The sequence below is a fragment of the Tubulanus polymorphus genome, chromosome 3, assembly GCF_964204645.1.
Source record: "Tubulanus polymorphus chromosome 3, tnTubPoly1.2, whole genome shotgun sequence".
In the NCBI taxonomy this organism is placed as follows: domain Eukaryota; kingdom Metazoa; phylum Nemertea; class Palaeonemertea; order Tubulaniformes; family Tubulanidae; genus Tubulanus; species Tubulanus polymorphus.
In genome coordinates, this window is record NC_134027.1 from 9447758 (window position 1) to 9464686 (window position 16929).

Here is a 16929-nt window from a genome sequence, read left to right on the forward strand (position 1 = left end):
ACATACTTATCATAGATCTGCGTCTTTTGACCTGTGCTGGCTAACGTTGGGACGCTTCGTCCACTAGACTGCGACATTTCTGCTCACATACTCAGAAACAGTAACACGTAAGAAAACAACATTTCGACGACAAAAATTCGTATTTTGAGACAAGATTTACAACAACAACGGACCGACAGCCACAACAACAAATAATATCAACCACGATTATAAAATATATCATATCATATCGATGATGTCCTGATTGCCATTAGCGAATGCGACTCTGATGAAGAAGATGATGAATCGGGTGTATTCTCCGCCTCGGACTGCGCCTTAAGTTTTGACCAGTTTTTACCGAGAGCTTTCGCAAAATGGTCGTCGACCGAGTCCGATAAAACGTCCGTCGTCACGTGGCGAGATGACGACGCAGATGTAGTGTCGTTTTTAGCTTTAATATCGTCCCACGTTTTTCCCAATGACCGTGAAAAGTGATCGTCAACTGAATCTGGAACGAAATCAAAAAAATCTTGATCATTGACATACCAGGTATAGGTACTTAAGCCTTTAAATGCTGACTAATTGATACCCTTAAGTGCTGGAGATAATTTGAAAATTTCGCCCCAGTTTGCTGAATATCATTATAATGCATCTGCACCGGCATGCGCTGTATGTACTGTCATCTTTCATCAGAGATAAGAACTAATTACCAATTTCATCAATTCTCTTGGGTGCAGTGTATTATTAGCATAGTCCATCACCAATTAATACATTGCACTTCAGTGTAGATGCATTAAAAGGTTAATAAAACCTTCATTAAAAGCATCCAAAATCTTTTTTTTAAATACACGAAAATCGTTCATTTGGTATGAAGGGGCGATGAACTTTATCTGTTTCACCAATTTCTTGTGCAACACAACCAGACTGGAAACTGGATGAACAATTTGAAATGATCCCCAGAAATTCTACATACTCATTAGGCAGAAAAAATTTTGGATTTGAAAAAAGAAGTAGCAGAATTCTTTTTTAACATCCAGTAATTGGTGGGCTATTACGTATGAGCGCGAATACATCGTGTTCGGTATCTAAATTCGGGTGACCTGTTTTTTTCTTTCGTTTGTGTCGTCCTCGAAATAAATTCCACACACACACATATTGTCTATGCATGCATGTAAACATATTATCAAACATGTGCGGCGAGGCACAAAGCTTGATAAAGTTATGCCTGGAATCCTTAGGCCGAGGAATGCATTCAGAAGTGGAATGCATGCACATACACACACCACACGGTATAAATTCCATCACCCCAGTTAAAAGCACTAGAATATAAAACCCGATAAATAGTGCCCATGTTTGAAGTCGACTTCGGTTGGTTTTTGTTCATCGGAATTTTTTCGCCAAATTCCGAACGGTATTTTGCGCGCGCGTACAAAGAGTGGAAGTTTCTACGATATCATTTTGGTCATTGATTTCGCGAAACAAGTTTTCGATTCCACGCGAGATAATGCTTTTTTTGTATCGAAATATTTTCTAAACGAGCTCGACAAAATCGATTTTTGTCATTTATCGCTTTATGCTTTTGTGATACGAATATTGTTAATTCGCCCTTTCTTTAAAAGCGACAAGATTTTTTCGTTCAAGATAGCAGACGTCATTTCATAATAAATCGTAATATAGATTCGTGATCATTAGATTCAGAGAATCAAATAATGACTCTCATAGTACCAGGACGCGGTGAATCAGATATTTTCAATTCATACGGTAGAACTCGCTTAATTCGGATGACTAGGGACTGGTCAGTAGTTTACTAAGTTCCAGGTTAAATGAACCAAATATTTCATCCGAATTCTAGTGAAAATCTGGATTGAAAAATCTGAATTAAGCCAGTTCTACTGTATCATATTACTCATAATTCATAATGTGTGCATTCCTCTCTTTAGAGTTTGAAGAGTGAATCTAACTTTATAAAGTTCATCGAGTTCATTCGATCCTCACCTTCCGACGAAGAGATCGAATTTTCAGTGCCTGGAAAGTCTGTCGGATAACGTTTGCTCAGAGAACGTCTGAAGTGTTCGTCGATTGAAGAATCACAGATACCTGCAAATTGAAGAATGAAAATAATGGCGCGAATACACCACGAGAGTTCCAAATTAGTACTAATTCAAATTCCATAAGTCTAGTTCAAATTACAACTGCTGTACTGGCTCGACCAATGGAGCAATCTTAATTTGAACATCAAATTTCATAAAATTGGCTCAATAGTTTTATCAACTTGATTGCTCACTAATAAGCGAATTCTAACCATTTTCGACACCAGTGTCATTCTTGGTAACTTTAAAGTTTTAATAGTTACGGTAGGTAAATCAAGACTTTTGCTACTTTGATTCCGTAGATCGTTTCACCTTTAAAATCTCTACATAACCCTTTCTGTACAGCATTCTTTACTTTTAATTACTTGGATTAAGGATCTGTCTACCAGAACTATGCAAAAATCATCAAATCCAAAAAATCAAAAGATTTCTTATTCAAAGATCTTGCAAGATAGAACCAGTAAATACATGTATGATAATGATATAAACATTGTCATATGATTTGTAATAGATTAATTATAAATTCAATTCAATATAAAATGTGCAGAGTCCATCTTTCGATAGTCTCCTCTTATCTTACTTACCAAAGTCTACTTAACAACGTCGCATTTAGCTCTTTTACTTAAAAGATTAAGAAAGAAAATCCGACTCGACGGCTTACCGGATATAACGTCTCTTCTGATTGGTCCACATTCGGGTTCGTCACCCTCGGACACGGGAGGAACCGAGGCGCTGGTGATCACAGTTTGACGAGGATGCAGAGGCGGCGTCGCGCCGTCGCGGGTCAGATTCAACGGAGCCTCGGGGGGTTGAGTAGGACTAGATGCACTCGTTACGGGACTGTTACGTGACAGGTGTCGAATGACTTCGCTGTACTGCGACGAAATTTCATTATTGCCGTCCATGCTGGAAATATGAGAATCAATAGAAAATTGACGAAAAGTGTCTTGATTTCATCATTTTGTGGATGGGAATTTCTGAAAATCCGAACATTTAACTTTAAAAAAAAGTTCCTGATCATGCAATCCAGTTGTGAGCGATGAATTTCAAATACACAAATTCCCTAAGAGACGGAACTGGGTCGCTGCGCAGCAGTGGATCCAGGGGAAAATTTCGATGGACACGTTCCAAAAAGGCAATTTGTTGTCCAAAATGACAATATTATGTATTACCCCTATATGCACTACACGGAAATGCACCAACTTCACAAAATAGAAACGAGCACTCAAAGACCCCCCAAAAAATTTAATGGACTTGTACAAGTCTCACAAGTTCACCTGGATCCGCCCCCCCCCGTGCCCACAGAAAACGAAAAGGTCAACCTTTCCTACAACTTAAAGCGTGACTAAATTTGCGTATCAATAATTATCATCAGAAATATTTTCTAAAAAAAAAAAATACCTTCCACTACACATTGTAGTACCTAAAAGTACCCAGACATATCCTGGATCAGTTTCGTTGTTTAATACGCATTTTGTTGCTCGCGCTCGTTTCTAATACCGGTACACAACAGACATTCCTACGATCCCGCATACCTCACTCGCACTGAGGATATATGGCCAACGCTACCTCCGCTGCCATGTAGACGATACCGTTTTGACACGTGTAAAAGATTACAAATTTTTAAATTGTCTCTCTCCATATCTCCCTCCCTCCCGCCTCCCTCTCCTTCACTTTCAACTGACAAAAATATCCAGGTTTTTTTCTTTTCGTAAACGAACGCTACATATGTAACGGTTAAATCAACAGTAGCACGTCTCATTTGCCTGAAGAAGGCAATTTGCTGTGTACAAGTCTACCAGCTTTTTGGTCCTGCAGGGCCGGTGGAGCCGGGGTCGTTCTGGCTGGACCCAGCGGCGGCCTGGGCCCCTTATTTTTTCACTACCTGGCTTAAAAAGTTATACATGCAAATAATGCCGGTCTTTTTCTCAAAATTTTCCTAGGGCCCCAAACCCTCCTCAAGGATTTTGGGTCTACAGCAATCTAATCTAAGTTGAAGTTTGAAAAGTACTCAACGGTTATCAGTGAGCCAGCCATCCCCGTATAAACACATGCACTATTAACAGCAATAGAAAATTTACAATACGATATGATTGTTTCTACGGGAAATCCGGTTTTGCTCAAATTAAAGGACTTTCAAGCACCTTTACGGCACCTTTAAAAGCATTTCTAGTATAGGAGTTTTTAAGGAATCAAGGAGTCGCAGGGGCTCTGCTTGAGACGATCAAATTTCTCCGTTTCACTTGGCAGTAATACACCACCAGGTAGGTGAATCGATAAGATACAATGATTTCAAGCATCCACTTGAATGGATCCTATAAAACTGGTCAGAAAATTTGTACGACTGAAAATTTCGAAATCTAGATAAACTCGCGTCACTTACGTTTGCGTCGTTTTGGAGTTCTGAACTTTCATCTTGTGTTCTTCGTCGAAATGAAGCTGTTCGGAAACTTCTTTGCGATTTTTCGTCCGTTTATGTCGCTCTCCACGCGTCGGCAACTCTTTCGACATCGTGCTATTCATTATTACAGACTTTTTCAAAAACGATCCATTTTCTACGAAATAAACGAAAACATATGTACTTTTTTTTGAAAAAAACACATTCAATCATTTTAGCCGATAAACAAATTCAAGTCGGAAAAATGTCAGAGTGAATTCTATGAGCAGTAACCTTGTTCCACTAGGACATGGCCAACTTTTGACTAACTCACCAAAACCGAATCATTTTCTGACTTACTAAAACGCATTTTCCTATCATTAACTCGGGACTTCACTTGAACCTCAGATCAATTTTGCCAGTCCCAGTTAGTCCGAGTTAGGCAAGGTTTACTGTATGTGAGAATTTTGATTTGAAATTGATTTTCAATACCTTAGATAGATATTCTTATGGCACAAGTTATTAGTATCATTTTGGCCACAAAAATTTCAACTCACGACTGTAACCTTAAAACTATGACTCTACAGGAATGGACTCGCCGTACAGTTGAGGGTTCTACGAGAAATTTCCAAACATTCCTGAAGTGATTCACGTATTCCACAGCTTAGTCCATACATACGTACACACGTTTTATGTACCTCAATAGATGTACTCCCGGCAGCCAGGTCGTGGGTTCAAACCACGTACATTAGCGTAGTGTCCCCCTGGCAAGACACTTATCCTCATAGCCTCTCTACACCCAAGAGTTAATGGGTACCTTGCCTGATGGATGACTCTTGAGCGCCTAGTAGCTGCTCGGAAGTTACTTCTCACCAGGGAGAGAGATGACTGATGGTTAGAGTTGCTAGGGGTAATAATACAGATTTAATGGATAGAGCCGTTGAAAATTGTAGTATCAGTGAAAAGGGCGCTATAGAAATTAAATTTCAATTAGGCCGAATACTAAACTCCTGTTTATAAAAGAAATTTTAATTTTACGTTTCTAATAGCCGGATGTGCTGCCTAAATCTACTGAATAAAGTCAGCTTCTATGAATTGATGAACTATTTGTTCAGAATCTATTCAAAATGTTTTATCAAAAAACCATAAAACAAAAAAGTTAACTACAGTTAAAAATGTTCAACCCAGACGTGCATTTAAAAACAGATCCTCGTTTTTACATATATATTACAATAATGCCGCGCCATATTTTAGCAAACAGACATATTCATTTTTGGATCTGAAATCGTCATTTGTCCTACGAAACAACATCAGTTAATTTGCACCAGCACATTCTGGTAATTAATCGAAGAGTTGGTTCAATTCTGAATCCGAAAATAACAACTTGGAGCCAGTTGCCCAAAAGTCGGTGAAAGATAACTGGAGATACCATAGCAACAATGATCTTTTAATTATCACTTTGTCAACAAATAGCCACTGGTTAACTAGTTAACTAGTCACTGGTTAACTCTTACTGCCTTTTCAGCAACTGGCCGCAGTGGTCACTCAGTAGAACAAACTTCCAGTTACCAGGGGCGGCACAGACTTCAATCTTTAACAACTGAATTAAAATCCTAATTACCTGTGGCAGCCAATATAACAATAATCAATATATATAATATTCCTTAACGAGAAATCAATCAATCAATCAATCAAACAATCAATCAGTGAAGAGATCGCTTGTTACAAAAGTAAACGATATACACGCATCCACTGCGATTTCAGTCCGTCTCAGTCTTTCGAGCACGCGGTGATTAAAATATTTCCAATTCAACACGATGGATCTCGCAGCATGCTAGAATCATACGTTGACGAGCAGTGTGATTCCGTTCGTCAGCCAGTCAGCAGGTCCTCCGGTAATTCACCTATGCTATGCGAGGAGATGTACTGTTATACTACGCGCACGCGAGGCCGCTTTTCACAGGTATGCGAGGAATGTGAGAAGCTCGTGTACATGTACACATAGAGATCCGCGCACGTTTCGGTCGTCCCTAGATTTTCGGATCAATAACACGGTAGAAAAATTCAGTCATCTGCTCGCTAATAGTTTACGTTGCGCGCAATTTATATACGGCTAATCTTGTAATTACGACCGATTAATACTCGGAATAGGATTTTGAATAGATTCCTAGGACAATAATCCTAGCAGCTGATCGACGAATGTCTCCCAAAAAGGATTTTTGATCGCCTTAGATTTTGAATCTAAGCTTAAGCACACCATTACACATATATAGCCAAAAATTGGGCTCCTATAGGCCGATGGCAAAAATTGCTGTAAATGGCTTGTTTTTATCAACAGGCCTACAGTTCACTGTGAACTGTGATGAGACACCAATCGTAGCAATAGAATAGTAGTACTATGACGGAGAGAGTTGATCATAAGTTTAAAACCCACTATATACAAAGTTTAAAAGACTATAAGCAAATTCTATTTCTTAAAAATCAAAATCAAAAGGCACAGGTCACACCTGACAATGATCTCTAGTGTTTGAAACAAAATGATTTCAAAGTTTGAAACATTACGTCATTTTAATTTTTCATAAATTAAACTCGCTTTTAGCAGGGGCGCACCCAAGCTATATTCCACTGTATTCCAGAATATAGTCTGAAAAATGTGAATAACATATTTCCTAGGAGAACCTAATCTAACAGGTCCAGAATGTCTTTAAATACAAGGAAAAAGAGACATTTTTCGAATTTTTCTTAGGAAGGAACCCCAAACCACCCTTTAATGAGCTTCGCCGCTGGCATAACATTGAGCAATAATTTTTAAGAATATAGTCAAATTCACCTGCTGGATCCGCCCCTATCTAGTGTTTAAAACTTACAATCACAACTATAGCTAGAAACATAAATGCCAATCTTTGAATGTATTCAAAAGTTAGTTGGAAAATACCGCAGTACGTCTAAGCTTTTCGCGCCATAGGCGCGGATTATTGGACATTATTGGAAATTCTTTTCATAGCTAGCGCAAATTCGCAACTATTCCCTCATTGATTCGCGGGGTTGAATCGCGCGCACGACAGAGAGAGAATGAGCAACATTCTAATTCGAAGAATCCGAACTCTCTCGATTAATTCAATGCAACTGGCCGCCGCCGCTTCTGCTGCATCCGTTGCAATATTTCATAAAATTGTCTGCATGCCGGGCATCGTTTACGTGCTTGTTGTTTACTGGGGTAACGTGTAACGGCAATTGATCGGAGCTATTCGAAACGCAAAGCAGGATGACTCGCTCATCTTCTCTTGACCGGCTAGTAGATTATTCCCACTTGGAACGTGCACACGGAATACCGACGATTCCTACTAACACGTCTCTGATCTGCGTGCGAACTCGTCAGCAATACCTGTTCATAATACGATAACGAAGGGCCTTTTTTAAATAGAATAGCCTGGCTTACGGGGTAGACCTATTCAAATATCATTTCGGGGAAGCAAGTAACATTTTTTTTTAAATTCCCTCAGCAGTGAGATAAAATTACTTTTTGAAGGAAGAGGGAACCGTCGATAGGGCAATATACATATGTCCAAACAAACGATTCTTGGAAAGTTTGAATTCTGCACGCTGCAATCAAAAAGGAACCTCGCGTTTTTCAAGTTTTTTCATCATTCAAGCCGCGATTCTCATTGGCTGGAGGCGAAAAAAATTTTTTTTGCTCATTTTTGCACCCAATTCATTCCACAGGGTCGGGCGGGAATAAAAAAAAATAAAATCTATTTTTATTTGAATTTTCTTCAAATTTCGGAGGTGGTTCCCGTAAACCAAGCAAGAAAAAGGCCTAGGTATGCGGTACGAGTAACTGCCTCCCCGAATCACTAACGTACAGCTGAATTCAACGAAATCGAATCGATTTCTTCCCGAACTCTACCGGTGATTTTACCACGCGGTAAAACGACTCATCCGTTCTTCCCAACCAGCTACGACGAGTCATTGTGGCAAACCCTTGACTTCTTGATAACCCGTACTCAAAATAACGATCAACTTTACCGATAACAATGCGATATGTTTTTTGTTCCCCTCATCTCCGGTAAGACTTAATGAAATAAATATATAGACTACGACGAGCTGCTTCTTTTATTTTCGCGACTACAAGACGTTTCGGCCTTCAAGCCTTCATCGATTAAGAATCGAATTTCACGGTTGAAGCAACAATACATCGTTGATAAGGAAACATTAAACACGCAAATCGAATTAACAACATACCGATAACAACAATGACAACTTTTGTGAAGTAAAAATCCACAATATTAAATGAAAAAACTAAACGAGAATTTGACGTTTCGAGCCAATTCTACAGGCCATTTTCTAAGACATGAAAATGGCCCATAGAATTGGCCTGAAGTTAAAATTGAAAGAGATTATATTCTCCAATATTCAGATTGCTGTCCAGCTTACTTTAGCTTTTTACTACAAGCAAGTAATTTCATATAGGCGAAAAGTGAATAAATTGAAAGCCAAGTTTCAAGTTGAACATCCTTTTCTTTCAATAATAATTTGAATCAGAAATTCGGTCATTTCAGAATCTAATTGCATTGATTTTCAGAATAGGCCTACTACGATAAATAAAATCAACTTTCAATGAAAACAACTAGAGAAACATTCCATCCAATTTTCCACTCATGTTGATGAACCGATGTAAAAGAGAATAAGAAGATTTTCCGTAGCCTACCTTTTCTTTTCATTTGGTAACAACTACCATTGGCTCCACGAGTGTCGAGAATGCTGGCTGCAATAGACAACACTTCCAGCGATGTCTCCATGGCAACGATTTTTAAGCAGCCTAGTCGTTTTCCCACACAACTTATAAAGTATTATACATATATATCAGTGTATACATATGAACACAGCGAATCAGAAACGTTGAATTGATCCTGCAAAGTCAGTCCGCACGAATCTGAAAATATTGTGAAATCATATAAAATTCAAATGAATTGACAGTATTGATGCAATGCTGAATAAATTACAAGCGCTGAAGCTTAAACCACCGCGGTCGCATAGAAACCTACATTACGCAATCAATACACTTCAGACTCGGCTCAATCAATACGTTTTTTTTCAATAAGAATCAATCAACGCGTGTCTAATGTTCGTATTAACCTATCAGCACTCGGGAATTTCACTATGTAGCGTCTATATTACCGGTAGGCCTTCTCCTCAGAAAGATTATGATACTCATTTCCAGTAGATTTTCATACCCCAAGGCGAGTTGTCTTTTTAACTTTGTTATGCTGATTATACGTACATTTTTATAAAGGCGCAATAAAGTATATGAATTGAATTATCTCACAAGTTTGTGTTAATTTGTAATAAACAAAGTAGGCTTTCGTATGATACCAGATTTGATGAGGTGGGCCACCAAAATCGTGACCTTTTGACCCCCATATTTCACCCAGAATTGTTTGAAAGGGTATGCCTACTTCAATCCAAAATATGGTCTTTGGTAAAATGTTGTTTGTTTTGACATGATTTAGGTTTTTAACTCAAACTCTTTAGCAGTAATAATTTCACTTCCAGCCTTAGAAAGAACTGGAGCTCTTGGTTCTGTCTCATATCCCAAATACTCAAGAATTGAAGATAGGAAGACTTGATTTTGGTATTAAATTTTGAAATCATGGATGTTTAGGCTATCTATGGGTTCAAATTAAAAGACAGTCAGGGTGGATTCGGGTGGCTTGAGGAGTAGTAGGTGGGGAGATTTGGGTGGCTTTGCTGAATGCGAAAGGCCTACCAAAATGCTTCAATTTATAAGCAAAGGATAATCGGTTATCATGAAACTGAACTGGATCCGTTTATTAAATCCATTAATACAGTATCTTCGTTAATCTACCAGTAAGTTCATAAAGTTGAAATATTCAAGTTCTAAGAATTTCCAGATAACAGTGTTCAAAGAACATGGTATGAATTAGACTTAGGCCTACACAGCAGCCAAGTTAACAAATTGACAACAATCAATGGCAGCCCTGAATAGTTTCATAATCTATTTGACTGAATGGTTTACATATGGGCAAATTCTAAAAGATAATCACCATTGATAAAACACTATTTCCACGCTGTTACGATAATATAAAGAGAATCCTACAATAATAATGAAAAACAAAGTCCAAAAATGTGTTCCTGAACATAACTAGGCCTATTAGAATATAAGCTTAGGGCCTAGTTGAAACGTCGAATAAACTACTAGCTCTAGGAAACACTTTCAGATTTAGTTTTTCATCATTATTGTGGGATTCTCTCTGTGTTATCTAAAAAATAATGAAAATACTTAGGATTGTTTAGACTTAATTTAAAGTCGAACGAACCTTAATTTCAGTCATCTCAAACAACCGGCAGTGGGGGATAGACCGTACATTAATGTAATGCATTTCATGAATGAAACTTAATTAAGAGATATGATGTAGGCCTAGAACCGTTGTTCTGTTCTTTTGCCAATCTGTCTTGGGTCACTGACTAGAAAATAGGCCAATGAACATGGAATGAAGAAAAGAGTGGAAGATTGATAATGATACTCAGATAGAGAGTAGACATGTAGACTAACTAGTAACTGGTTGTTAGAAATTCTGCCAATTCCGACCAGGCAGTTCCAATTGAACATGAAATTAAACCGATGTATATAGCCTTCCGAAATCCAAATCAAGGACCCTCAAAATCATTTACGTAAGACGATAAAGAGACGGTATTTACTTACATTTTTGTTTCACCATTAAAGCTCATCCAGTAATAATGTATAAATTCAATTCAATACGAATTGCAATCACTACAAATTGCAAAATTCTATCCACGAAAAGTTCAAAGAAATTAGCGAATAAATTATATCAGATCGCGTATAAATTTCAGATCTTTATTTTTTTTAGATAAATATACAAATAATTATATTATTAGTACTTAAAAGCTTAGAAAAATACGTTATTAAAACAATGAGATATATTTCGTCGTTTCGACTCAAAGTTTGATGCAAAGAACTGTTTAAAAACACTTCCGGGTTCCAATTTTTTCATAAACCTGCTGTAAATTGAATGTTTTCATTATTCTTTTCACGTCCTAACTGAGATTTTTCTGATGTTTATGACCATTTAGATAAAAATTTTTGTTTGAATATGGCCAGTGTTCTCAATGCACTAAGAGGTGGTAAGCTGGCCGCAGCGGCCCGACAACAACATTTACTCCGCCCGCCGCTGCACTGCTGCTGCTGGGTTGTACCAGTGTCATCGCAAACATCTTCATCGTCTCAAAAAGCTGCTGCGCTTAAGTTGATTGGAGCCAATGGTGAATTGGAATTTTGCAATCGGCAATTCTGCCATGATGCCGGCCAGTATAGTCGTCCTATAACGGTAATCATTAAAGGCCAAGGGTCTATTCTTTTTTTGGGCTCTAAAATCTCTCCAATTCTCATTTGGGATCATGTGACCAGTTTAGGAGAGTGTGTAGCTCCCCAAACTCTTTCAGCTAGTAAAATGGTTGGTTTGGAGTTATAAAATGGCCACCATTGGAATCTCCATTTCGATTGGTTGTCGAGTTAGATCGTCTGCTTATTTAGAACCTTCTTAGACTCAAACCGGCATATTTTGTTCCTAGAAATTTGAGGGCCTAAGACGAAAGACCCTAGTTGTCATCCTTACTGATGAATCAGTACCATTCAAATGTAGCATGTGCTTATCACTTTCTACTTTGAAGTTGGATGAGCCCAGGCCTCTAGGCCGACCTACTTGTGAAAATTTTAGATTTTTAAACATAAGTTAAACCACATACAGGTTACTGACTTTCTACTAAAATGAAAGACCCTAGTTCTCGTCTAATCGCTGATGAATCAGTACTGTTCCAATGTAGCCCTTGTTTTGAAGTTCTACTTTGAAGTTGGATGGGCTTATAGGCCTACCAACTTCAGTTAGTGAAAATATCTGATTTTTAAACAAAAGTTAAACCACATACAGGTTACTGACTAAATCTACTAAAACGAAAGACCCTAGTTATCGTCTAATCACTGATGAATCAGTACTGTTCCAATGTAGCCCTTGTTTTGAAGTTCTACTTTGAAGTTGGATGTTCTTATAGGCCCACCAACTTCGGTTTCTGAAAATATCTGATTGTGAAACAAAAGTTAAAGCACATACTGGTTACTGGCTTTCTACTAGAGTTCCTAGCTACTAGGGGGTGACGGTTAGATATCGCCATTGAGGAGGCTTAAACTGCAGGAACCGGATCCATAGGGCTAACACATCAGAAATGAACCAATTTTAACTCTAGACTCAGAAGAACTAAGGAATTCGGTTCAAGTAAATTCAAAAATACCTGCAGTTCTGTTTTGAAATAGATGTACCCAGTAACGATATGATGTATTTGTTTATTGTCTATAGGTGGTAAACCGGAAATACCAAACAATCGAATTGAATTTCCTACGCAATATCACAACCGCATCGGAATCCGACAAGCGACTTGCGAAATTAACAGATGAATTAATCGAACCAGAATTTCACTTTAGGTTAGTTTCAGTTCGTAACAATTTCACCAGTTAGAATTTCAGTAAATACAACCATTAAGCCACTATGTCGGTGATAAGATGAATATTTTGAACCCTAACTTACGGACTTTCATATCAAGCCATCGATTATCATCGACGCTTCATTTCAGGGAACGATTTATTCCGATAACTCGACGATCGCTCATTCGCCATCTAATGCAAGAAAAGGATTTCCTCATGGAAGATGAAAAGAAGATTTTCGAACGATTTTCTCTTGGCATCGACGGAGCGGTCGTCAACAAATACCACGGCATACTTCAAGAGTTAAAGGTGAATGTTTGATTTGAGATATAGGATAAAGGATATATGTTATAGGAGATTTAGGATAATTGGACTGCAAAGGCTCAATCCTTAGCAGTTGGTCTTCGGGGCAGCAATCTCCTCCACAACGATGCAATTAGAATTTTTAGCCTCTTCTTCTCACAAGTAAATCAATTATCAATACATTGTAGGCTCTATAATCTATAGCCTTATACACATACACTGATTACAGATGTCAATCTTGTTTTTTTAATGGGTTAAAATGATAGTATGTATATGGATTAAAGAACGTGAAAATCCACTTTAAATTTAGGTAAAATTAGCTTATACTTAATCAACATTTTGATTGAATATGAACTGATTTTGATAAGTTTGAGACCAACCATTGTTAACATTGTCAGGTTGGGTAACATGATTTATGGAAGCCCTGTACATATCTTCATGACGAAAACACTGGAAGGGTGTAATTTTAGGACAAACCGCTATAAAATGCTCCTCTTATTTGTTTCATGCAGATGTTATTTGATCCGATCAATCCCGATAAAGACACGATCACAACTCGTCAATGGAATCAACGTGAACGCATCGATAATGAATTCTGGCTGCTACAGAAACTTTCGCATATCATGGAGAAAGCGAATTTCCATGAGTTAGCCAAGCCGACCATCCATAAAGCATTAGCCGAACACAGCACGCGCGAAGGTGTCATGGTATGTATGTACTCTGATGTGAACTCTGACGAAGAAGTAATGCCCGAGATGGTTTTGTGTCAAAGGATTCCCTAATTCTATTTGATACCTTAGACTAATTGAGAATAATGAAAATCTGGAACAAATTGTTATCTGCATTTAAGCATTGCGCAGACATTCTTGCCTAATCTAACTCAGTGCTCAGTTGATGCAGATTCAATGCATCATTGCATTTTGACAGACGTTCTGCTCCATTGAAGTAAAAAACCCACAAAAAGAAAAAACTAAGAAAATATTTTGACTCAATTGCATGCTGTACTACAAGAGCCAATTTCAAAACTGATTTACCAGTATTATGCAAGTGCAGCTGTAACAATAAGACTTCAATTGAAATAGATATTTACTTGTCAATAAAAACCAATTCTTTTCTGTCCCAGGTTTCTCTGATTCTCTGTTCTTTTCTGTTATAGGTCAGCGTTAATCCCGATAAGTACGATGTGCTACGTTTTTGGGCGCTCGGTAAGGAAACGCCCAAGCAGATATTCCCGTGGTATAAACGCATTTTCTACCGGCTATCAGGTCGGCCGGTTCCCGTGCCGCTCGAGTATTACAAACGTATCGTCGCGGCCGTCCGTCTGCGAAAAGACAGCAAACTCATATTGAAAATGTTCAAAGAAGTGCCGATAAATGCGCTCGAGCAACTTCTGCCGGACGGCAAGATAAAGATGACGAAATTCGATCAGGGCATATTGACGTTGACGATATCGATAGGTATGATCGGCGTGATGGTGAAATTTGTCACGATGTTAGCTCACTTTCACGTTCAATGGTCTTTGATTATGACGGGAGCCGCCGTTCTCGTCGCTGCTCGTTCGTGGACCGTTTACAAGAATAAGCGAAACTTGTACTTGGCCGATTTGAATCGCATGCTGTACTACAAGAACCTGGCGAATAATCGCGGTCTGTTGACGTTGCTGGTCGACCGAGCCGAAGACGAAAGTTTCAAGGAAGCTTTGCTCGCGTACACGTTCCTGTTGACGCGCAGGCCTCCATCTTCCTTACAGCAGGCCAGTGATAGCGAATCGTTGCCAGCTGAAATCGGTAATTAATTGTGATTTAAATAAAAGGATACCTTGTTTCTCCTAATCGGCTGGGTCATTTTGTAAACCACAATAGAATTTGTAATCAGTTAATTTCTATAGTTGCCGGGTCTGTTATTGTTGCTCAGCTGAAAGGAGAAACTAGGAATCAATTTCTTTTAGCCTAATCGTAAGGTACTAGATATTATTTTGTAACTTGTTACAACTTCTTCTCGCATATTGAAATGATTTACCAGTGTATATTTGATGTTATATTATCTAGATAATTACTTATAACTAGATTACTTGGTAACTGATTTTAACTTTATATCTTGAAAACACTGGTGAAACCTTGATAAGACAACCATCAATTGAAAATATTTTATACGACGTTGAAATCCACTAAAAAGATTCTGTTAATTTTCAGGCGGCATTCCTACAGAGCAACTAGAATATCTCGTCGAAAACTGGATCTCGGAAAAGGCCGGCGTCCGCATTGAATTCGATTCCGAAGAGGCAGTGAACGTTTTAAAAGGATTCGGTCTACTGTCTGAAGTCGACGACAAACTTTTCGTACTTCCGCTTGAGACGGCGTCTCGTCACCTGCCCCAACAGCCGGAGTCGATCATTCTCCGCGATGACGAAATCGACGACATCGAAGGCTACGATCGCGAGAAATATCGCGAGACGGAAACGAAGTTGAAAGACGAGGAGAAGAAAGCGCGTCGATTTGGTTGGTTTTGATGGAAAACTATGTAACTAGTTTTCGAGAATGAATTATTATACGTTTATTGTCATCGATGCAATCAATTATGTGCTCAAAGATCGGAGGAAAGGGATGGGAAATAAAAAGATTTCGAGTTCAGTTTTCATCGTTGAGTATTAGGGCAGCATGAATGTGCGTTCGAGAAATCTATAAAATATTGTGCTATAATCGGTTCAAGTTTAGCAATAACGATTACAGAAATTTGCGAACTCGAAAAAACATAAAAGTTGCCTTTGTTTTCTGAAAACAAAGATGAACTATTTCAGTATAAATATGTTGGATTACAATGAAGTTAATTTATTGAGGATTGTGCTTTATTCGTGGTTAAATCGGAGAATGATAAATACTTTTACTGTGGTTTTTCTTACGCCAACTAGTGATGCTATTGAAGTAGAAAGTGAAAGTAAAAGTTCACTGTTTTGAAGGGCAATGAATTATAGCTTAAAGAAAGGTTTCTTAGTCATGAATAAAGTTGTGTTATATGTAATTGAATTTATTTTACTTAACTGAATGAATATTGAATATAGGCTTCTGTTTATGACTCCACCAGTCTCATTGGTAAATAATCTCCTTTTGTATCAACAGGGTTCCTACAGATCAGTGATTCCTGTAGTTTTAAAGGAGAAAATTTTAAATTTCGAGGAAGTCTTTATAACTTTTATGTCTCAATTATTGCACACTCCTAAATCTGTTGTTTATTCCAGTAAACCATTAATTCTGTGGTTTTGAAAGCAAATTCTTAGCCTTAACATTACTTAAACTTGGTGCCGTATTCGGCACCTGCCTTATTGGGTAAAAACACATCCAGGTTCTAACTGTATCGATTTAGGGGTAGTCTACTGTACGACTACAAGCTAGACAGAAATTTCTAATTGAAGTTTTGGGCTTTTTGCTCAAATTAAAGGAGTTTAAAGCATGTTTGAAAGCATTTTCCATTTGAAGGAGTTTTTAAGGAATAAATGAGTCGCAGGGACCCGGATTAATAGTTTTCTGTATTGATGAAAAAATGGAAGAAAATCATCCCATCACAGATTATCCAATTTCAGGACGGTCAGTGTACCAGGAAGTCACGAAATTCTTTGTTAATCCTGGTTAATTATCATTACAATGTTCCACTGTACTGCCATTCATTTC

General features: G+C 38.1%; 2 protein-coding genes across 5 annotated transcripts; one reads left to right on the top strand and one right to left on the bottom strand.

Moving 5' to 3' along the window:
• Window positions 1-121: 121 nt before the first annotated feature.
• Window positions 122-11208, bottom strand: LOC141901903 (uncharacterized). Of its 3 annotated transcripts, XM_074789470.1 has the most exons (6): window positions 11171-11208; window positions 9155-9379; window positions 4453-4624; window positions 2731-2975; window positions 1975-2076; window positions 122-487 (listed from the first exon to the last, which is right to left on the bottom strand). In XM_074789470.1, exons 2-6 carry the CDS (start codon window positions 9243-9245, stop codon window positions 225-227), a joined length of 873 nt encoding a protein of 290 aa, XP_074645571.1. In that variant the 5' UTR covers window positions 9246-9379; window positions 11171-11208; the 3' UTR covers window positions 122-224. The 3 variants fall into 3 exon arrangements, with proteins under 3 accessions (XP_074645571.1, XP_074645572.1, XP_074645573.1); XM_074789471.1 differs by lacking the exons at window positions 9155-9379; window positions 11171-11208 and adding an exon at window positions 6068-6349; XM_074789472.1 differs by lacking the exons at window positions 9155-9379; window positions 11171-11208 and adding an exon at window positions 5145-5259.
• A 245-nt stretch (window positions 11209-11453) lies between these two features.
• On the top strand, window positions 11454-16267 carry LOC141900961 (transmembrane protein 143-like). Of its 2 annotated transcripts, none has more exons than XM_074787992.1 (6): window positions 11454-11813; window positions 12837-12961; window positions 13111-13270; window positions 13777-13971; window positions 14421-15051; window positions 15457-16267. In XM_074787992.1, the coding sequence occupies exons 1-6, from the start codon at window positions 11580-11582 to the stop codon at window positions 15771-15773; spliced, it is 1662 nt and encodes a 553-aa protein (XP_074644093.1). In that variant the 5' UTR covers window positions 11454-11579; the 3' UTR covers window positions 15774-16267. The 2 variants fall into 2 exon arrangements, with proteins under 2 accessions (XP_074644093.1, XP_074644094.1); XM_074787993.1 differs by lacking the exon at window positions 11454-11813 and adding an exon at window positions 12640-12755.
• Window positions 16268-16929: the final 662 nt, after the last annotated feature.